The sequence below is a fragment of the Quercus lobata genome, chromosome 2, assembly GCF_001633185.2.
Source record: "Quercus lobata isolate SW786 chromosome 2, ValleyOak3.0 Primary Assembly, whole genome shotgun sequence".
NCBI classification, from domain to species: Eukaryota; Viridiplantae; Streptophyta; class Magnoliopsida; order Fagales; family Fagaceae; genus Quercus; species Quercus lobata.
This window is the reverse complement of record NC_044905.1, coordinates 65,062,342-65,085,160: the sequence shown is the minus strand read 5'-3', so window position 1 is coordinate 65,085,160 and position 22,819 is coordinate 65,062,342. Positions and strand designations below refer to the sequence as shown.

The 22,819-nt window shown below is 35.8% G+C and overlaps 2 protein-coding genes across 5 annotated transcripts; one reads left to right on the top strand and one right to left on the bottom strand.

Moving 5' to 3' along the window:
- Nucleotides 1-4,257: 4,257 nt before the first annotated feature.
- Nucleotides 4,258-9,026, top strand: LOC115976231 (phosphatidylinositol 4-kinase gamma 5-like). Of its 3 annotated transcripts, XM_031097396.1 has the most exons (3): nt 4,258-4,521; nt 4,840-4,943; nt 6,498-9,026. In XM_031097396.1, the coding sequence occupies exon 3, from the start codon at nt 6,752-6,754 to the stop codon at nt 8,669-8,671; it is 1,920 nt and encodes a 639-aa protein (XP_030953256.1). In that variant the 5' UTR covers nt 4,258-4,521; nt 4,840-4,943; nt 6,498-6,751; the 3' UTR covers nt 8,672-9,026. The 3 variants fall into 3 exon arrangements, with proteins under 3 accessions (XP_030953256.1, XP_030953255.1, XP_030953254.1); XM_031097395.1 differs by lacking the exons at nt 4,258-4,521; nt 4,840-4,943 and adding an exon at nt 5,402-5,534 and having other exon boundaries at nt 6,502-9,026; XM_031097394.1 differs by lacking the exons at nt 4,258-4,521; nt 4,840-4,943 and adding an exon at nt 5,402-5,534.
- Nucleotides 9,027-11,017: 1,991 nt separating this feature from the next.
- LOC115976230 (calcium/calmodulin-regulated receptor-like kinase 2) lies at nt 11,018-21,780 on the bottom strand. Of its 2 annotated transcripts, XM_031097392.1 has the most exons (9): nt 21,606-21,780; nt 19,833-19,939; nt 19,290-19,686; nt 18,059-18,209; nt 13,150-13,276; nt 12,326-12,411; nt 12,170-12,241; nt 11,596-11,799; nt 11,059-11,505 (listed from the first exon to the last, which is right to left on the bottom strand). In XM_031097392.1, the coding sequence occupies exons 3-9, from the start codon at nt 19,619-19,621 to the stop codon at nt 11,209-11,211; spliced, it is 1,269 nt and encodes a 422-aa protein (XP_030953252.1). In that variant the 5' UTR covers nt 19,622-19,686; nt 19,833-19,939; nt 21,606-21,780; the 3' UTR covers nt 11,059-11,208. The 2 variants fall into 2 exon arrangements, with proteins under 2 accessions (XP_030953251.1, XP_030953252.1); XM_031097391.1 differs by lacking the exon at nt 19,833-19,939 and having other exon boundaries at nt 11,018-11,505.
- Between the last annotated feature and the right edge of the window lie 1,039 nt (nt 21,781-22,819).

Here is a 22,819-nt window from a genome sequence, read left to right as displayed (position 1 = left end):
GGACTCAGCACAAGCCATCCTATCTCTCCCTATTCCCCTGAGACCTAGAGCAGCTAAGCTGATATGGATTCTAGACTTTAAGGGAGTCTTCTCCGTGAAGTCAGTATACAAAACCAATCATGATTTTAATGTAACAAGCTCCCTAAGCGAAGCTTAGTGGAAAAGGTTTATGGAAAATCAAAACTCCGGAAAGAATCCGAATTCTGCTATAGAGGGTGGCAACCAACTCTCTGCCAACCGAAGACATCTTGCATCAAAGGCTAGAATCCATCAACTCTACTTGTGCCCTTTGCAGCAACGATTTTGAATCTGTATGCCACCTTTTCTTCACCTGCCCAATCACTAGAGCAATCTGGTTTGCTTCTTGCTGGGGTTTCAAAACTAATTCTCAACATGTCCATATCAGCGGTGATATAATCAAACTCATCCTCGCCCCCCCTTCTTTTATCACCCCGGACGTCAAACTTTGGTGCGTATCTTCAGCCATGTCATTCGTAGTAGATGGAATCTGGAACTTAAGAAATAGAGCCTTGTTTCAAGGAGAAAGAGTTGACATCCATGCAACAAGTTCGCGTATTCAAAACAGAATCCTCGAATTCCTTACTGTCACCTAGTCTGCCACCCAGGCACCACACCCATCTTCACCCCAGAGTTGGAAGCCTCCTCCCCCTGGCACTATCAAGCTGAATGTCGATGCTGTAGTAGCGAGAGACTCTTCCGACGAAGCGATTAAGGTTTGGGCCAAGCCTTACCATAGCTGCCTCGCCATCCAAGCAGAAGCAAGCGCAATTCAATGGGCAGTCAACCTAGCCTCTCGTGAAGGATGGAACCAAGTGATCATTGAGAGTGACTCGAAGGAGTGCATGGACTCCGTCTGACAACCCCACCGTGCCAAACTGGGCTATCAGCAATGATATTCTTAATATCCTAAATTTTGTTTTGTCTTTCCTCTGTTGCTCTTTTGTTTGGGTCCGTAGGTCTTGTAATTCTGCAACCCATGCCGCTGCCAAGTTAGCTTTGAGTTCCGCTTCACCTTTATGTTTCAATAAGGAGAATCTACCTGAGGTTATCCTTTCTGCTTGTGTGGTAGACTCCTCCATTGTATTTCCTTCTTTTTCAGTTGAATGATATTGAAGTTTAGCGGGAAAAAAAATAAAAAATAAAAAATGTGGCCAACTATATCACCGTATTGCAGCTAATAATTTTTGCATTGGGATTTTTATTTTTATTTTTCTAAAGAATAGCACTACTTATATAAAATGTGCTCCTAATCATAGCACAAATCACAGCTGTGGTAGAAGTAGACGTACAAATCATAGCACTTAGAAAAAAGGGAGTGTAATTCTTAACTTTGTCATCCTTTGTTATCATTGAGATTTCAATAATTTTCTATGACAACGGAAGAAATCTTTCTTTGGTGATTTCTTTTTTAATAAATCATTGTTACTAATTTTCATCTAAGATTCAATATTCTTCAAAGGAAAATATATAGCATGAGCAAGATAAAACATTTTCTTTATTAATATCGTTTTTATTGTTGTTGAAATATTCGTTAAAAAAAAAACGAGAAAACATTTTCTTTATTTGTTTCGATGGATCGAAAATATTGTGTAAAAATAGTTTTTCATGTTTTCCAGTATTTGGTAGCATTAAAAAAAAAATGAGTCAAATAAGTCTATCTTTGATCAACATAAAAAGTATGGTTTATTTTTAGAAATTGTTTTTCATTATTATTATTATTTTTTTAAAACAACTCTATCTTATAATAAGCTAAATAAAAAAAAAATTAAAATATTATTTTTAACTCATTTAAGGTTACTATCAAATATAAGAAAATAAGATGGTTTTATAGAAAATATTTTTAAAAAAATAACTCATTTTCTAAAAAAAACATTATTGTTGAAATAAACAAATGGTTAATATCATTTTTATCATTGTTGAAATATTCGTTCCAAAAAAAAAAAATATCACTGTTGGAATATGATGCCTTTTTAATGTGGTCTTATCTGAATGTCACTAAAAGCTTCTTTTTTTTGCCTGTTGCAGAATAATGACATAATTTGTCGTATTACTAAGAATGGGAAAGATTCATAAGATCAAATAAGTTGTTGACAAATCCAAGGAACAAAAAGAAAATGTCGGCATGCAATGGATATTGATATGTCTTTAGTTTTGAGCCGCAAAAAAGAAAACATTTAACAAAGAAAAATGTTAACGGATGTTCTAAGGACACTTGTTATTGAACCAATTTTGGAAAGTTTTTATAGGTGAAAATGAAAAAATTGTCCAAAATCATTAACAATTCAATTTAAGATGATAACATTTATTTACAATATTCTTCTCAAGAAAAGAAATGGTGTCACACACACATATATATATATATATAACCCTTAATTTGTGGTTTATATATTGAGAAAATTTATTTCTGTTTTCTGTTTAAGGTATTGTTGCCTAAGTTAAGATAGTTTGCATTTGCAGCATGGATGTTGTTTATGCTCGTGCTTGTTCTTGTTAGACTTAGCTAGACATGAATTCCAACCCTAAATTTTTAATTTTTGGCTAAATTACAAATTGCAACATCTAACTTTGTCTAAAATTTAATTCTGTAAATTAAATTCAATCAATTCAGTCCTCTAACTTTTAACCTATATATTCAACTTAGTCCCTCTATCAGTGTACGTTACGTGATATGTTGTTAAGCACCCATGTGTACGAGAGAAACCATGTGTTGTGTGTTGCATGAGTGGGTAGACTTGAGTCGTACACTAAAAACAAAATGAATTGTATCTTTAAGCTAGTGAGGCAAGTGAACTCAAAAGAGGGACAACTATAGTACTTCATTTTGTACCTCTTATAATTAACTTGAGTCTCCTATTCTTCAATTACGAATGATAGAGAACTCAACATATTCTCAAAACCATCAAAAGCCTCATAAAATCCTAGTTTTGCACACGAAGACTTGGAAGCCTGCGTATACAACCGCAGGGTTGTGTGCACAAGTTACTGAGCCCATGCATACATGCAAGATTGGTAGAGGCATAGAGCCATTTATGGGAATTTTCTCTTGAACGCAAGTCCAACGCCAACCATATATGGCTCCGTCCATGTGAACCTATACCAGGTAGTGACTCCTAAAATTTCTCTTCCTGCTCCACTCAAACGCAATGTAGTAATGTACTCCTAATAGGGACTCACACCTAGGGGGGTGATGTCCCACACAATCAACCAAACAATGTGTAGCTGGCGTTCATGTTGTTATTGAAATGCATGTAGAAATATAATCTCAAACATGTGAACACAATTAAAAACACAAATCTAACGTAAATATTATGGATTCATACCTCCTCATTTAACACAAATCTTCTAACGTAACCGTAACCTTAGATGGAAAACCCAGATTAACTCTAAAGAAAGGCTTAGTAATATGGAAACATTTATTTTTCCAACCAAATACTTCCTTAAAAAAGTAGTAATTAAGTGTAACAAAAAAAAACTCCTGTTCTTTTATCTCGTGTTGTTGCAACTCATATAACTAACGATAAACCATCGTATCCGATGGTCAATAATATGGAAACTTGTACACACCAAAAAAACAAGAAGGTTTCTCTCGTACAATAAAATTTTCCTTCCTTTTGTTTTGATTGGGACCGCACAGCGAAGAATATGTAATTGATTTGATTGTAAAGCACGTTTCTTTCGAGATGTGTCTATTTACTAGTCTATTGACTTTACTCTTTTCCATATTCATGTTGCAATGAAATCTTGCTTCTAGAGTTCTTACTTGAACACGCATTTTATCATTTGACATAATTTGCACACCAAGTTCGTACTCATTTTCATACTCATATGTGTTACTTTCACACGAAATTTTTTTTTTTCTTCTTCACTAATTACAATCATCCATATCATCGGGAAAATATGGGTGATATTAGACTTGAATGCAAAATGGTATCACCATAAGACTTTTAGCTAAGTTTTTACTAGAGTGGACAAAAGGCGCATGGTAATTGGTGAAATAAACAACAACCGTGTTAGATTCTTCTTCCAGTGCAGTATTGTATTGGACTTCCTAGCACTGTTTGTCTGTTGAGTAGTACCCGCCAAAGCAACCAGATGTAGCCACGTCATCAATTAACGGCCCCTCCTTTCACCACCTGTCTTAATCTCCGCATCATACGCCGGGATTCTGTTCTAACAATATTTTTTTTCCTTTTTTTAATAAAAAAAATTATATATTTTTTTTGAGATAAGAGGTAAAAAAATAAAATAAAAAAGATATTTTGATAAGTAGTATAAGTCTATAATTGCCGTTAAATCCCCACGACCCGCTTCTCCTAAAAACAAGCCAATTATCCGAAAGCGGGAGAGTCGTCACAAAAAAGCAACACTCAATCATAGCCGTTGATCTTTCCCTTTAAAAATAACGAAAACCAGAATTTCTGAATCGGTGTCGAATCTCAGCCGTCCTTTCACGGCGGTGGCTCCACCGTTGGATCACCGATCCCGCGGTTCTTCTCCCAGGTGAGTCAGTGAGTCCGACTCACTCGCCCGAGTTCGTCCCTTCCCTCGTGTTTTCCATTTTCCGATTGTTACTGAATTGTGAACATTTTCTTCAATTTCTTTCCCAAACCTCTCTCTCTTTGGTTTCACTGTAAAAAAAAAAAAAAAAAAAGCTTTAATTTGTTGCAATTGACTTGATGTGCCGATTTCGGTGCTCCTCGAGCCGATGAATTCAATTTAAAATTCATTTTTATGGACTGTATCAGACGGATTTGATGGTGTAACTCTGTTTCCTTTCATCTCATAATTTTCTTTGAAAAAAAAATTGTGAATTTTCAGAAGGAAAGGAAGGAAGGTGTAAAGGAAAAGGATGGGCAGGAAGGCTTGGAAAATCCTTAGGAATCAGATTTGGGGTTTGATAGCTCTTTCGCATGGCTAAAAAGGCGAGCAATCTTATCTGATTTTTGGTTCAAATTAAGATATATATATATATGTGTGTGTGTGTGTGTGTGTGTGATTTTGTGAAACATATATTTGTGTAATCTTATTATTATTAGTATTTTTATTATCTTCCGAAATTTATTTGTTGCTAATCACTTGGATTCATGTCCTTTTATTTGTTTATTTTAAATTCTTTGAGAAAAATAATCATTTAAAAAAAAATTATTTGTATTATTTTTCTTCGCTAGGAGTGAATTATTTATTTATTATTTATTCTTAAGTAATTAGACAAGAAGAAAGATGTTTGGATTATAAGATTTGGTTATATTAAGGATGTTTGATTTAATATAATACAAGTTTTATCCTTCTCTTTCTATTTTTTTTTTTTCTTTTTAATTTTTAAAAGGAAGATTATTAATAATAATCATAGTTTTGTACGAGTTGTGCTGTCAAATATAGGTTTTTGGGAGAACATAGTTGATCTTATGTTTGCAAGAGGGTTACAGTTGAGAAACAAACACACACATATAGGAGGAGATGGAGTCAAAGGTTCTAATACAAAGTCACACTATAAACTCCACTCAAAAGTTGAGGTAACTTTAAAAGAGGGAGTGACAAGCTATACTACATGCAATTGAAATTGTGCTAACTTGGTTCTGTGTGTGTGTTCATCTTTCTATTATTATTAATTTTTTTTTTTTCCAATTCTTGGATCTATGGCTTCTCTTTCAAAGGTGTGAAATTTAATGCTTCTTTAGAAATTAAAATTGACCAAACTATATGGAAATATGAATTGAGTTGATAAGTAACATTTTGTTGACTCGTTTATTTTTAAATTTTTTGGGGGGGAGTGGGGGGTAGGGGGTGGGGTGTGAAATTTGGATTGATATTTTGATGATGGAGATGAATTTTGATGATCAAGTTTGCAAGGTAAAACTGAAAGGAAGCACCAAGATTTTTCATATGCCTGTAAAACGATTATCTGATTAATGTTGAGGAGGGATTCCCTGATACAGCAATTCATGGGGCCTCTTATTCTGCCTATAGTAGACATGTATTCTTTTATGTTGTCAAAGGTAATTGTTCAAAGAAATTCATTATCAAGTAGACAAGGCAATATTTAATATTTGACTCTTTTTTTTTTTTTTTTTTTTTGGGTAAGATTCAATAGAATTTCAACCTGTAGTATTTGCTTCATGATGGCTTCTCTTTATCATCAAGCAAATACATTAATTGGTTTTTGGTTCAGATAGAGTTTGAACCTCATATCTCTTATCCAACAACAATAGACTTTACCAGTTGACTTAACTGGGACCCACTTAATGTTTGACTTAATATCTCTGGTGAATTTTCTATCACATCTTAATTAACTAACCAACCAATTTTCTAAAGATATTTTTTTGTTCCTTCAAGTGTTCCTTGGGTAGAGAGAAGCTTTTTTTTTTTTTTTACTTTATGCTTAAAGAAAATTTGTTCTTGACATTTTTCCTTTTTGGAGAATTGCTCTCTAGTTTCTACAAGTAAATTCTACTAATTATTTTATGCTTATCAATCAGGCAGCATTATCAGGTGGTTCTCCAATGTAGCAATTTTCACTTTGTGTTCTACTCTACTATATATCAATCAATGGTTGTTCCAATGTGAAAATCACGAAAGCATTTGCAGTCGACTGGGTTGATTATGATTGTTTTCCACACATCATTTTCTCTCCTTCAACTGCTGGCTTTTGAGTTAGGCGTCTGCTTGAGAGAAAAGCTCTCTGCTGCTGCCACCTCTGTCGCTGGCATTGACCACTTCACCTCTTCCTCTCATGTTCCCTGATTTGAACCCTGTACATAGACCGATGGCACTAGGACCTCTTGGTGGTGAGTATCATGTTAATGAGAGAATGGAAAGAAAATCTTCTGGGAAGAGACGTGTGTTTGTGCAGACAGAAACCGGCTGTGTTCTGGGTATGGAGTTGGACAGGAGTGACAATGCCCACACAGTGAAGAGGAAGTTACAGCTTGCCCTTAATGTCCCAATTGAGGAAAGTTCATTGATATGTGGTGATACAGTGTTGAAGAATGATCTCAGTGTTGTTAGAAATGATTCTCCACTTCTTCTCACCAGGAACTTCTTGCACAGAAGCTCGTCTACCCCATGTTTCTCGCCCACTGGGAGGGATCTTCAGCAGAGGGATCAAAGTGGCCCAATTGAGATATTGGGGTGCTCAAATCAATCTCCTAGAACGAAAGATCTGGTCAAGGACATTGCAAAGGCAATAAAGAGTGGCATTGATCCAATTCCTGTTTGTAGTGGGCTTGGAGGTGCTTATTATTTTAGAAATTTCCTTGGTGAAAATGTTGCTATTGTGAAACCAACAGATGAGGAACCTTATGCCCCTAACAACCCAAAAGGTTTTGTAGGCAAAACTCTTGGGCAACCAGGCCTGAAACGTACAGTGCGGGTAGGGGAGACAGGATTTAGGGAAGTTGCAGCCTACCTTCTTGACCATGATCATTTTGCCAATGTGCCCTCTACTGCTCTTGTGAAGATCACACATCCAGTTTTTAATGTCAATGATGGGGTAAATGGTTATATTCATCAAAACAGGAATCAGGTCAGCAAGATTGCATCACTGCAGCAGTTTATTCCTCATGACTTCGATGCTAGTGATCATGGTACATCTAGTTTCCCTGTTACTGCTGTGCATAGGATTGGGATTTTAGATATCCGGATTTTAAACACAGATAGGCATGCAGGAAACCTTTTGGTTAGGAAGCTTGATGGGGTGGGGAGATTCGGTCAGGTGGAGCTTGTTCCCATTGATCATGGCCTTTGCCTACCCGAAAGCTTGGAGGACCCCTACTTTGAGTGGATCCATTGGCCCCAGGCATCAATATCTTTCTCAGAGGATGAGCTTCAGTATATAGATCATCTTGACCCATTTTGGGATTCTGATATGCTTAGAATGGAGCTGCCCATGATTCGAGAAGCATGTCTTAGGGTCTTGGTTCTATGCACAATTTTCCTCAAGGAAGCAGCAGCTTTTGGTCTTTGTCTTGCTGAAATTGGTGGGATGATGAGTAGGGAGTTTCGGGGCCATGACGAGGAGCCAAGTGAGCTTGAGCTTATATGTATAGATGCAAGGACATTGTTAGTGGAGAGGGAGATATCAACTTCTGAGGTGAAAGAAGGAGACAAGGATGAGTTTCAATTTGACTTAGATTGTGAGGAAGAGGTGTTGGAATTAACTTCAAATGGGGAAGAGGAACCGACTGTTGAAACAGCTTTTCATTTTGGACCAAAAGTTAGGAATGGCCATAATCTACTTTATAAGCTAGACGAGAGAGTTGAGGAGGAGGAGGAGGTGGCGGAAGATACAGAAGGGGATGAATTACCTCTAAGAGGAGATGAACACGCTGGCCTTGTGCCGGACAGGAATTTAAATGTTTCAAAGCTGTCCTTGTCAATGAAAAATATCAGCGTTGCTGAGAAGAGTTGGCGACACCCAGGTGCATCTCAGAAGTGTGGGTATTTAGTTGGTACATCATCTGGAAACAGGAGTGCGTATGAGCAGTTTCCTGTGAGTAGCAGGTTTGTAAAGCTGGCAGATATGAGTGAAGAGGAGTGGAGGCAGTTTCTTGAGTATTTCCAGAAGTTGCTGCGCCCAGCTTTTGAGAGTCATAAATCAGGAAGTGTAGGTCAGAGGCAGAGACGGAGGCTTGGGACTTCTTGCCAGTTTTGAGGCGTTATCATGAGATCAAATCTTAGAAAAATGTGGATCCAAAGGTTTGCACATAGTTATGTACAAAGAGCTTCTTCTCTAGATGGTAGAGTACCCCATTTAGGAGTTGGAGAAGTCAGACAATAAAACTTGACATTGGCTAATGGAGGGGAGAATGCATTAGCTAATGGGGATGAAAAGTATGTTTTCATATAGCTATAGAATGTTTTTGATAAAATGGAATGTGGAATGGCTAAAAAAGCCAAAACTATCAATGTACATGTTTTCTTGCTATCTTTAGAGATGCAAATTATGTGAGCCAGCTTGTTTGTTTTTTCTTTCAGCTTGTATTAGATTATAATCCGATTTCTGCTAACTTGAATTTCTTACTTTTGAAACCATACTTTTTTTAGCTTTGGGTGTGTTGATGCATTTCATAACCTTATTTCATATGCTAAGTGGTTCATGACAGCTGTGCTCTTCAACAACATAGGATTCAGACAGTACGTTCTCCAGTCAGCTGCCAGCTACAGGTTTTCTCCTCCTTAATCTTCATTCAAAATTGTTAGATATATTTCCTGCAGAATTTTTGTTAGAGAGACTGAGAAATCTATTGTTGTCACTGGTAATTCTTGAGCTTATTTGGACAAGTTAAACATTTTATGTATACTGTTACCGTTGGATGAAATGGCAGAGCTCTCAATGCTATTAGAATTAAGCATCATGAATTTGGGAGAGAATTTCTGAAATGTTAGAACATGATTAAGGAAGGTGCCTGTTATGTGTCACAAGCGATGAGAGCAAGGTGGATGTTTGAAATTATTCATGAAGATTAATCAGTTGTTTACCTAACAATTAGCAGAGTAAATTCTATGAATCCCCATCTCAATTCTCAACTACTAGAGAACTAGATAGGCTAGTATATAGTTATATACTTAGCCTATCTAGATTTAAAATATTGCCAATTTGTCACTCTTCAAAAAAGTCGGTTGGACTTATCACTTTAATGAGTATCGAAAGCTACTATTCTATAATTTTTGTTGTGGCACTGGCAGATCCCACCATTCTTGTTTTGTCAATTTTCCACTGGTCAGAATGTAGCATGAATTGAGAGGTCGATTTATGAAATTCTAAACGCACCCTTAAATGTCAGTGTATTTGGCAGTTTCTTTCGAAGCAGGGAACACATGGACCCGCAAATTCAAAACAATGCAAATAAAGGCTGCGATGACATTGAAAGAGATATCATAAATTTCACCAAAAAAAAAGAAAGAGATATCATAAAAATTGACCTGCACGTATAGAATAATGCCGACAAAATTAAGGCTGCGATGAAATGGAGAGTGGCATTATCAAATGGACCCACAAATTTAAAATAAGGCAACTTTAAGTTCTTTATTACATTATCATGTCAACTTTTTTATTTTGATTTTGATTTTTTATTTATAACTGTTGGAAAAAAGTTAAGGTTTAAAATATTTCCACCCGCAAGTGCCAAAATCCGAAATTATACATATATACCTTATCATGAATTATTAATAGACAAAATTTAACTCCAAACAAGTGTAGAGAAATCTCATACGAGTGGTGTTTAGAGAAACCTCCTATAAGTTTCCAACCCACATAGCAGTTTAAAGAAATATAACTCTAAGCTAGTTTAGAGTTAAACTTTATTCATTATTAATTCTTATATTTTTTCATAAAATAAAATCATATATACTATTAATGGCTGCCAAGTGCCAACGTCCAACGAAGTGAAAGGCATAATGGAAGTGCATCAAATAAGTGAATTACTTCTAGAACAGTAACTTAAAAAGAGACTTTTTAGAACATCTATGAGGTTATGACCAATCTTTGAAACTATCTTTTACTTTCAGTTAGGAAAAACAAAACTATTAAAAATAACTTATCCGTGAGCTTTCTTTTTGTTCTATGCAAATAGTCTTTAGAAACTATTATAATAAAATAAAAATAAAACCTCCACAGCCAGAAAATGGTTTTTTTTTTTTTTTCAAACATGAAGTTTACCTTCTTCACATTATTTTTTTTTTATAAAAAGTTTACCTTCTTCTTTAGCGGAAGTCCTCCATTTACACCAGCAAAAAGATAATTCCCGGTAAGGAGTACTTTTTAAGTTTTTTCTTTTTTACCATTGGCTTTTAGATCTGTTTACAGTGAAAATCAAGGCCTAACCATTAACCAATACGAAATTGTCCATTTTTGCGGCTTTCTCAATTGACACTATGATATTGCTTTACACGCTACTCTGATTGAGTCGGTTGTCATCAACGTTAAAGTTTTAGGATGCACACTCCTCATGGTATCCTATAGCTCATTTTGGCCTAGAGGGTCAGAAAGACTTCGTACTTATGTTGACCTATATGAACCATGGAATACTCATTTTGCAAAAGTAGCTCATTGATTCAGTTACCTTTTGTTCGACTATGCGTACTAAATGGTAGCATTAGTATTACTCGAGGAACAGCCAAAGGGGAGAGGATTTGAACGATAGAGAAAGAGAGGGGAGGGGGGGAGTAAAAAGAAGCTTTGTTGGTCATTCACTCACTCTCCTTCAAGCTGGCCATCTTCCTTAACTCCACTTGCTGATCCTCTATTCGGCTCACTGCTCGTGAAAAATCACAGCTTGCAAAAGACATGGTATCTACTTTAGCAAGGCGCCTCTGTTTTAACTTCAATATAGCTTGTGAAACTTCTGCTATTGAAGGTCTCTTTCTCGGTAATTTGTGCAGGCATTTGTGCGCAATACTCGCAAGCCCCCTCACTTCGTCAACATTGCATTCTCCAGCAAGCTTCTTATCAAGTATTTCATCAACACCATCATGACTCATAGAGGCCTTAAACCAAAATAATTACAGGTCTATAGGTTAAAAAGCTTGGCAATGCAAATAATTTGAAACAACTACTGCAAAGGGCTAACAACTCACAAGATTTATATATTCCATTAAGTTTTGTTGGGGGTGAATGGATGTGATGAGTTCAAAGATGATAATGCCAAAACTGTAGATGTCACTTTTCATTGTGAAATTGTTTGTTGATACGTACACTGGGTCTATGTAACCGTATGTGCCTTTCAGTCCAGAATTCCGGCCATCAAAGACCTCTTCCTTTGACAACCCAAAATCAGCAACCTAAAAGAAGTATCGTAAACACATAAAGGAGCTGAAAATTTACAATAACAAATATAAAACTCACAAAATGCATGTGATAGCAAAAGCATATGCTGGTCTCAAGACCAAAAACATGGGGAACACTGCTCTTTACTTCTGCTTTTCATACTTTTTGTTTTCCCTAAATGTCTTTGGCAGTCATTCATGCTTTTAGAACTTCCACCTTGTACAACCAGAGAGGTGGGAGGGGGAAATTGAGGGTGGGGTTCTTGGCAAAGCAAAGAAATAAAATTAAGTATGGCAATGTGCATATTTCAACCAATTTTGGTAGTATTGTAATAAATTTTAGATACAACAGAACTTAATAGACTGTTAACGTACACTAGCTTACCTTGGCTCTCATTGATCGGTCTAATAATATATTAGCAGACTTCAAATCACGATGTATAACAGGTGGCACTGCCTGTTCAAGAATTTTCATATGAACTGTATAAACAAAAAAAATTTGCACCATGGGAAAAAAGAAAGAACATAATAGTCAACATACCCCTTCATGAAGGTACTCAATCCCATGTGCAATGTCTAAAGCAATTTGAAGCCTTTCATCCCAACTCAAAATCCGTTCTCCTTCACCTAGGCAATTGCACAGCAGGATGGTTCTCAATAAGAACAACTCAAAACCCTTTTCTTTGAGAAGTTTAGTCATCAGCTAGTTTACACAAATAGAAAAGATATCTACAGACCATACAAATGATTGTGAAGTTACCAAAAAACATGTAATGTTCATAAACTCTTGGTGCGGACACCACATGATGGCACATTTGTGGAGATTATCTTTATCATTTATGTTATCTTTATTTGGGTTTATCGTTAGTATTGGATTATTATTTGAGATTGTTAGGATTATCGTATTTGAATTTGAGATTGTTTAGGATTTGTTTAGAAGAGTTTATCTTTATCATTATGATTCCTAGAAGCTGTATATAAAGCTCCAGATGGTTCCTTTTGTATTTTACAGACTATTATTATTATTATCATTATTATTGAGATTATTTGCAGAGATTGCATCTTATTTGTTTGGTGGTGATTCCAAACACCTTAGGTGGGGAGCCTAAGGTTCTTCGGTAGGACTAATCTAGGTGGGAAGCCTAGGTTGTCCTACATCAACTCTCCCATTAAATTTGATTACCTCAACTGAATTATCCAAAAAAGAAAATGAAGATAACCTTTTCATAACACTTAATACTCATCACAGTTTGAGATTAATATGACTTCCACTCTCTCCTCACAAAGAACAGATGCCTTCCAGCATACATTTACCATGAAAATAAGAAATCTTGATATGGGTATTAAATAGGGTTCTGAGCTTACCATATAGAAGGTTTGCCAAGCTCCCATTACTCATGAACTCATATATCAACATGTGCTGTCCTTTATCTACACAATATCCTACCAGATTCACAAGATTCCGATGATGTAATCTTCCAAGCAGAGATACCTGTATCATGACCAGATATTTTTGTAAACTGAACATGCTTCTTGGATGGTCAAAATTGCGATATAATAATATATGCATGGTGACACAGGATGGGAATGGTAAAAAATAGAAATAACGGAAAAGGAAGAAGAAAACGACAAATCCTATCCTTCACCCACCTAAGGGTATTTGGAATCACCACCAAGCTTAGAGAAACATCCCTAATCAGAAATTTCTTATTCAAATTGCACTGCTCAAAACCATCCCTGGAGCCTTGTTTTAATGTTTTAATAGGTTTCAAGGAGTACAACAAACCACAATTGCATTCCATGAAATCCTCAACAAAATTAAAGCCTAAATTCAAAATTTGAAAATGAAATCTAAAATTCAAATTTCAAAAATGAAATATGGGATAAGAAAAAAAATTTGAAATAAGTTTGATTGTGCTCCCCACATCATTATCCTCTAGTTGGAGAAAACTCAACCTCAAGTTTTGAAGTGTCTTAGGACAAGAACTTTAGCGCTTAAAATTTGTACCTCAAGTTTTGAAGTGTCTTGCAATAAGAACTTTGGCACTTGACATTTGTACCTCAAGTTTTGAAGTATCTTACGATAAGAACTTTGGCGCTTGACATTTATACCTCAAGTTTTAAAGTGTCTTACAATAAGAACATTGGCCCTTGACATTTCTACCAACTCATGATACACTTTTGGCAACACTAAGAACAAAGAATCTTTTTGTTCCACCAAATTAAATTCATCAGAAATGGTAAAATCAATGGGTGAAATCAATTTTGCAAATGTTATAGCCTTATCTTAATACTCAAGAATCACCATCATCTCAAGCCTTTTCACTTCATGCACCATAGCAGACTGAGTAGCAGGTGCATCAAACTCAATTTTCAAAACATGTACACCCTCTAATTCATGGATCTCTTGTTGCACATTCTCCTCATCAACTAGTGACCCTCCAACATGTTGCATTGGGTCTACCTTATGCAAAAGGAAAAATTCCCACATTTTAAGGATCTAACTACTTCTGCATATGCATATAATTAAATTGCACGTGTTAAATTGAAGCTCATGTAAATTGGAGCATATGTAAAACCAGCCACTCCATGATGCTTCATGCATCCAAGTGCCACATCACATGTTGCCAAGCCACTTCATCACCACATGCCACATCATCCATGTATGCATTAGACTACATTATACTCCCCCTTTAAGAGAAAACTTGTCCTCAAGTTTTATCAGCTTCCCTTCTCAACCAGGAACTTCACCAATACCAAAGCTAGATGCATTGCAATCCAATTCGAAGACCTTGTCAAATTTGGGTAGTGAAAGAATCGGAGCTTGGGTCAACTTGATGTCATCTTGAGGCATTCAATAAGTGGGGCTCCAATGGAGCTGAAATTCCAAATGAATCTTTCGTAAAAGGTGACAAGACCATGAAAACTCCTTAATTCTTGTACATTCGAAGGAGTAGTCCAATCACCTATAGCCCTAACGGTGTCATCCATCTTGATACCTTTAGAGGTCACTATGTAACCCAAGAACACCACTTGTTCACCACAAAACTACATTTCTTGAAGTTGCACGTAACTTTTCTCGCCACAATAGATCGAACACTTGTTGGAGATACACCAAAAGATCCCCTCCTAACTACCACTATAAAGCTATAAAGCAAGATATTGTTGAAATACATGACAACACATATCCCCAATAGCAGCTACATCTACATCATGATCTGAATGAAAGTACTTGGTGCATTTGTGAGAACAAATGGCATAAAAAGTCTCTCGAACTCCCCCACATGAAAGCACTTGGTGCATTTGAGAGACTAAATGGCATAACAAGTCACTCGAACACCCATGCACAACGTAAATAACTCCTAGCCTATACATAACATAGCTATGCAAATTCATTATAATCTCCTTCTTGTTGATAATAAAATTCATATTTCTCTGAGTTGAAGATTGAGGTGAATTTCCCCCTCTTCATCCAAATCCTCTCTCTCTAAAATTTTCTTGGGAAATTATTTCCTCACATCAATACAACACAATTTAGGTTGTAGTATGCACACATTTTTTGGCACTTAGTATTTGTTTTTCAGCACTAGGTTTTGGTGGTACTCTCTCTTGGGCATGAGCATAAATTGCTTAGCTGTTAGGGGTGAATGCCCCTGGATTACTCAGCAACTAATTCTAGCAAGTGAGCTAAGTTGCCCACAGGTTTTACTCGTTAAAGGCTCATTCAAAGGACTCTTCTTTATTAAAGTTCCCTACGTTATTAAAAATTAAAAAAAAAAAAAAAAAAAAAAAAAAAGCTAGGTTTTGGTGTTACTTGAGATTCCTTCATCACCAAGGTTTCATTACCAACACTATCGTCTCCTGTCTGTGAAATTGCGGTTTCATTGCTACAAGTCATCTTTTGAGAATAAGCCATTAACTTGATCTTCATAGACAAGCCATAGGTGGCTTTCAGTATTGGATCCATTAATGGTGAAGTGGGCTTAGGACTAGAAACTATGTGAATACTCATTTTGTCTATTCAAATTATGCCTTGTAACTAGTAGTGAATCTATTCCCTTGTCTTAGATTGTTTCTTTGATGTAAAAAGTCACCCTATAAGTTCTTCTTTCATTTCTTCCCAATAGGTTATAGCCTGCTGTCCCTTCCAAGGTGATGGTTCAATACCGTACCAATAGTCCCCAGTTTTACCTATTAGTTTCATCCTGCCAAACCTATCCTTGTTATCAAATAAACCCATTTGATCAAAGAACTGGACCATTTCATGTAGCCAATTGGTGAAGATCCATGGGTCTTGATGACTGCTTCTAACATCACCATTATGCACTAAAATAATAAGTTTCAACCAATTGAAATAAGAATTGGCTTGCTACACAGGACCACTTTCCTGTCACAATGGGTCATCAATTCATGTGAACAAGTGGTGCTGGCTAAGATGCTGGCTCACTTATTGAATAATAGGTTGACTACACCAATGTGCTAACAAACCCAATATATATATTTTTAAACGGATAGAGCAGGCAGCATAATTGTTAATTTTATTATGAGATCAGTAAATCAAAATAAGTCACGAGTACTTTGCAGCTTGACCAAAATGAAGTTGCTTAGAGATGAGGGTCTGTACGGTGGCGATCAAAGGCAACATGGCGACATTAGTGAGCATCTTCAGTCTCAGTCCATGTGGTGGCTGATTGGCATAGGTCAAGCAAGTGAAATAGGAATGATCTCTAATGTGACTCTCAATGATGATGAGTGTAAGGTAGCTTGTTGGTGACAGCTCAGCATCGAGGAGGAAGGGGCAATACCAATGGAGGTGAAGTGGGCCTCAAGTGATTGGGTTGCAAGCAGTGAATGTTGGTTGGGTTATGGGCTCAAGTGGGAAAGCTTGTTTGGGGTTCGGGGGGGGTTTGAAGTCTGGGTGATTTGCTATGTGTGGGGTTTGTCGTGAGTGGGTGGATCTGTTTCAATGAGGTGGGCTCTGTAGAAGTGGTTTTAGGGCTCAGAGTCTTGTAGTTCTGGGTTTCATGGGGATGGTGGTGGGCTCTTCACACACTGATTTGCTAATGACATAGAGATAAGGGAGCCCTTTTGGCAAAGGTCTCATAGCTGCGGTCTTCTAGATTTTCGACAATCTAGGTGTGATTTGTTTCTAAGGGCCATGTGGGGAGGTCGACATGGTTGGATTTCAATATACATACATATATATATATATATATATATATATATATTATTTAGGTATGGTTTATGGGTCAGATTTGATTGAGCTGCTAGAATCTGGGCGTGGAGTTGTGGTTGAGTCTGGGTGGTTGACATGGGCGATATGATTCTGTTAGATTGAGGGGTTAGGGTTTGCTTCAAAAAATGGTTTACATTGTGCCTTTGTTGTTTAGGGACTTGATTCTGCTGATTAGTTCAAGGTTACGCTCTAATACCAAGTTGGCGCAGGATGAGACTGGTAAAAAATAAAAACAACAAAAAAGGAAGAATTGAAAAATCCTAGGTTTCCCCACCTAAGGGTGCTTCGAATCACCACCAAGCTTAGAGAAACATACCTAATCAGAAAAGTTTTATTCAAAGCACCCTATCAAAGCAATCCTGGAGCCTTTTTTAGTAGGCTTCAAGGAGTACACTAAGCCAGAATTACATTCCATAAAATGTTAACAACGTTAAAGCCTAAATTCAAAATTCAAAAATGAAATATAAGATAATGAAAAAGATTCTAAAATAATTTTGGTCGTACTCCCTGCATCACCTAGTTTGCCATTTTTAGATTCTAATGGTCCTCACATGAAAACAAAGGCATACAAAGGCCAAACTAGTAATGCAAAATACTTTTTTTAATAGGTGCAAACTAGTAGTTCATAATAATGTCATACTTGTAAAAAAAATCATAATACAGTCATAATCTCTCTAGTACCAGATTGAAAATTAATGCATTTAAAAATAAGTCTTCAGAAATAGAAGAGCTTAAAGGAATTCTGGTATTCGATCATAATGCCAATATGGATTTTAGAGACAGCCATAGTTCCTGGGGGACTTCCTTGTCAACTTGGGTTCAGACAAACAATCTCTGACCATATTTTAAGTGCCTGGGGTACTTTTGAAAGGTTCAGTTTTCATTTGTGTGTCCCTTTGAATTAGAAAAAAAAAGGTGGGGGGGGTCTATAAAAAATATATATTAGGAAAAATCTTTTCTCGCATATGCTAAATCTTAAGGGATCAATAAACTTCGTTCTTTCTAGACTAACCATAGATGTAATTCTGTGGCCCTTACCTCTGTTTGAAACTCTTTCTCTCCCTGTTTGGAATTAGAAGCAAGCACCTTCACAGCTACTTCTCCTGGGTTTAGTGTTGCTTTATAGACAGGACCAAATGACCCTTGTCCTAAAATAGTTGTGAAATTCTGTGTAGCTTTCTGAATATCCCTGCATAATGGGTTAAATAAGTCATACACATAATATAACATATCAATTCAGAAGACATGCATTTAGGAACCAGTAACCTCAGATGAGTATATGAAAGTTGCACCCCAGACCAGGTATAAATTCCTCATAATTTCAGCTCTTTCGTCATCAAACATGTAGGGGAAAGAAATAAGGCAAAAGAAATTTTACAAGCTGAAAAACAGCCCAGCTTAAAAATTTTAATTTTTCCCTTGCATCAAATGAGGAGAAAGATTCACAAAAGTGGAGACTCTAAAATTCATTTCCCCCAATTGGTAGCTTGATTCACAGTAGTTGGGGTCTCCCATTGCACCTAGAAGCTGTTTGATTGCTTGTGACTGAATCTACCAAGCACTCTATCCCTCTACAGTTTGGTTTGCTTTCAAGCACACTATCCCTCCATGTTTGTCCAATTTCATAAATCAAGTAGTACATTGGGCCACATAGTAACTAAACCAAGATGCTTTTTTTTTTTTAGTTGACCTGTTGCATGCAACGTACCAATGGAAATCAATTCCTAATATATCGATTATCTATTGAAAAAAAAAAAAAAGATATTGTCCCAGGAAAAATATGTGATTGTCTTTTTAAAAGTTTAGTTGACCTTGTTGAGCAAGTAACTGCACAAAACCAATTCAATAATATGAAATATAGTAGAAGTAAGATCTTATGGATGCAGTTAAACTTCAGCTTGAACCTACATGAGGATGATATTCTTTCCTCAGTCCTAGTACAATAGTTTTCCATCTGCAATTTTTTCCCGTCCAAATAAACACAGAAATCACAGTTTTTAAATAATCATTATCAATTTACTTTTAGGTTTTTGGTTGGGTGGCTCTGAAGTGAAGATGAGCAACATTAGAAAGATTTAACAAGCTAACCTCTTCACATCCAACATAACCCCAAGCAAAAAACATGGAGGTCATTTAGTTCATGATTGATATACACATTATATAACAAAATTCTACTAGTGAGAAGCTTCCACAAAAAGTAGACTTCAGAAGTACAAGAGCATAAATTCGTTTAAAATTCAAGCTTAGGCAAATCTCAGAAACTACATACTTGTAAGAGTATCTAAGTATGCCTGATGGAGAAGCAATGCCATCTTTATTCTGACTTTTCCACCAGGAAAGCTGAGAACTTTTATGAAGCTGTTCTGATCCCTGAATGGTTATTGAATTCGTGAGAGATGCGCTAAATTCAGTGCTTGTACCTAAGCCATTTGTGCGTATGGGAAGGGTTGTGCTTGGTATACTATGCTCATTTGCACATCGGCGAAGATGAGCTCGCTTTCTGTACCACCTTATGCCACGGAATACCAGAAAAGCTATCAAAATTCCAAGGGCCAAACCAACTGAGATGCCGATGGTAACCAACCCAGCTTGATTAACCATTCTTTGGTCATTTTTTAAATTCTGACTCTGAAAACATCTTTTGGGGCAGAAATGCCACAGATTCACTGTCATAAGATGAAGACAAATAGCATGCAAACTTGAGAACCTTATCTAAAGGGAACTGAAGAAAATGACAACTCAAAGCCCCTGCTCATTTATTTCCCCCCTTCTTTGCTGACATATGACCATTAAACTAACAAAAGAAATTCACCTTAGCAGATAGTAAGAAGAATAGTGTATAGAACATCTTGCTCACAAAGAATGATGACTGTGTTGTATCAAGTATTAATGCCAATCTAATATGATGGATATGTTTACCTGCAGAGGAGACTAGTAAAATGACCTATAGCATTCTATAGTTTGTTCTGGTGCGAGCCATGCATACAGGAGGTATACAACAGGTACACAAAAAATTAAACATAAAAAGTAAAATGATCAAGCAAATCAGGCAGGGCAACAAAATAAAATAAGTCCAAAGCATTTAGCCACTCCAACAAAGTCTGAGGAATAAAAGCTTCAGGTCATCAACCAATCTTTCACAACATTCAACAGTCAGAGCATTCCTCTCCCACCAAATACCCCACACTCCAACAAAGTCTGAGGAATAAAAGCTTCAGGTCATCAACCAATCTTTCACAACATTCAAAAGTCAGAGCATTCCTCTCCCACCAAATACCCCACACGAGACAATGGGGGATCATACTCCATATCACAGCATTATTACACCTAATAAACTTGCCCGGCCAACTAGCTGAGAGCTGGGCGTGGGAGTGTCTTACTCTTTATAGTTTATAATTCAATTTAGATTTATGATAGATTCATTATTTATATTGGTTAGGAATTTATGCTTGTCTTCTTTACTAAAAACAGTTGACCCATGTTACAAATATTAATCAGCATGAAAAAAATCAATTCAGATAGTCCTTTTCTTTAGGGAGCATTTGGCAAATCACAGAATTGATTTAGTTCTAATATAAGCTGTACCAAAAATAAAACCAGTAAAAAATTGAAGTCGTTTGTTTATTTTATACTGGGTTTTCTTAAACACATTATACCAAACTGAAAACAATTAAAATTTATTGTAATTTTTGTTGGCAGGTTCTTTGACAGGCCAAGTGTTAAAATAATGGTTAAATAATTAAATTCTGCCTTCCCTAATAAGTAATAACTTAAAATTTTAAAGTTTTCAAAGAAATGGTCTTGAGTTTGAAACCCTAACTCCACTCTACCTCCCATTATTTAAAAACAAAGTTACAAATTCAACATAATGGGTCTGAATTACTGAGAGAGGGATTTTGGACCCCCACTTGAGGAGTGTAAGAATAATGGTTAAACAAATAAATTCTGCCCCCTTTAAGCTCACTGGCTCTTTCTTCTCAACATGATTTTGTTTCTCTTTCCCATATCCACCAAAATTTTTTGCTCAATAGAGACGATGTCGAGTTAAAAACCCGCTATAACCACATAATTTGAATGAAAATTACTGGACACTCTATCTCATCTGGGATCGAATTACGTGCGGAAATTTGCAGCGGTATGCAGAAGGAAATAGCAACAATAGAATGTTATACTAATCCAAAATGCTCATTCACCGTACATGTTCATATAATTATCAAGATGTACAATACTCACACAACCCCACAGTACAAAGTATGATAAGATAACTCCATAATTTAACATAACCATCAGTAACAATTCTTTCCCTAAACTCCAAAGTAACAATACTCACACGATCAAAACCAACAAAACACTATAAAAACCCAAGAACAAGAACCAACCCAACAACACAATCAAGCATATAAGGTACCTTAAAAGTTAAAACAACACCAGCAATAGTAAGGTCACAAAGTAAAACCCTCTAAAAGAACAACAAAAAAAAGTATAAACCCAATAAGCATAACCAACAGAAGAACCCAAGAAACCAAAATGTTTCAAAAAAAAAACCCAGCAAAGAAGTAAGAAAGCTTGAAGAAAACCCACGTACCTTATCACCTGAAAAAAGTAACAACCCAAAAAAATTTGATGCTATTTGTTTTGCAATTTTGATTGTTGTTGTTGTTACTTTTGTGGGTCAAGAGTGAAGACTGGAGAGAGTGGAGAGACTAGTTCAGGAAAGAAACTGTAGAGAGAGACAGAGAGAGAGAGAGAGAGAGAGAATGAAAGAGAAGTCTGAGTTGGAGGCTTTGAGGACTTTGGAATTTAGAAAGTTAGGCGGCGTATTGTATTTTATTTTATTTTTTTTATTTTATTTTATTTTTTGGTATTGGTTTTGGTTGTATTAATTTAAAAAAAAGATTAGGTTATTATAAATTATCAAAAGGAATAATAGCCAATTGGAATTTTTTTTTTTTTTTTTTTTGGAGAATGCCAAATTGAGTAAGTATAAAACAGTAATGCTAAAAACATTAATTTTCTTACAATTTGTTCACGTGGTAAGTTATAAGTAATAAAGTTGTAAACTCATCACTTTTACTCTATTACTTAAAATTTGTCAAATAAGCCAGTTGTGACAAAAAATTGTAAGAGAAGTTATGGTTTTAACATTTTCAAAAAAAAAAAAGTTTTTCTGTTGTCACAAATAAACTATTAAACTCACGTCTTTTGCTCAAAAAATAAATAAATAAACTCATAACTTGTGTCACAATTTTTTTATATTGTAAGGGATTATAATTGACTGTTTGATACTATCATATAAATTTATTATTTTTTCTTCAACAATTACCATGTGCCAAATAAAACTTTCAGTGAGCCAAATAAAGCCTTATGACAAAAAATTGTACATTTTACGTGGTATTAAGATTTTTTATATAAAATAATATGCCTAATTTTGGGGTTTTATGGCCGTACGACTACAAGGGTGGTCATTAAGCATAGGCGAATCCGCCTCCCTTGAACTTTTTGTTTATTTGTTTCTTTGTTCCTTCGGTTGATTTTTCAATGCTTCTAAAAACAAAAATCAATATCCATCCAAACAAACCAAGCCAAATCAAAGACGTTTCAAATTTCAAGGGAGAGCATTGATATTAGATTATGCAAAAATTACCGTCTATGTTTATATTAGCTCATCGAAAATAAATATTTTTCATTAAAAATTGATCTATTTCATTATTCAAATTAGATATTACAAAAATTTTTATAGAAGGGATTAAATATTATAAACTTAAAGACTTATATATTGTCACGTTACTTAAAATATAA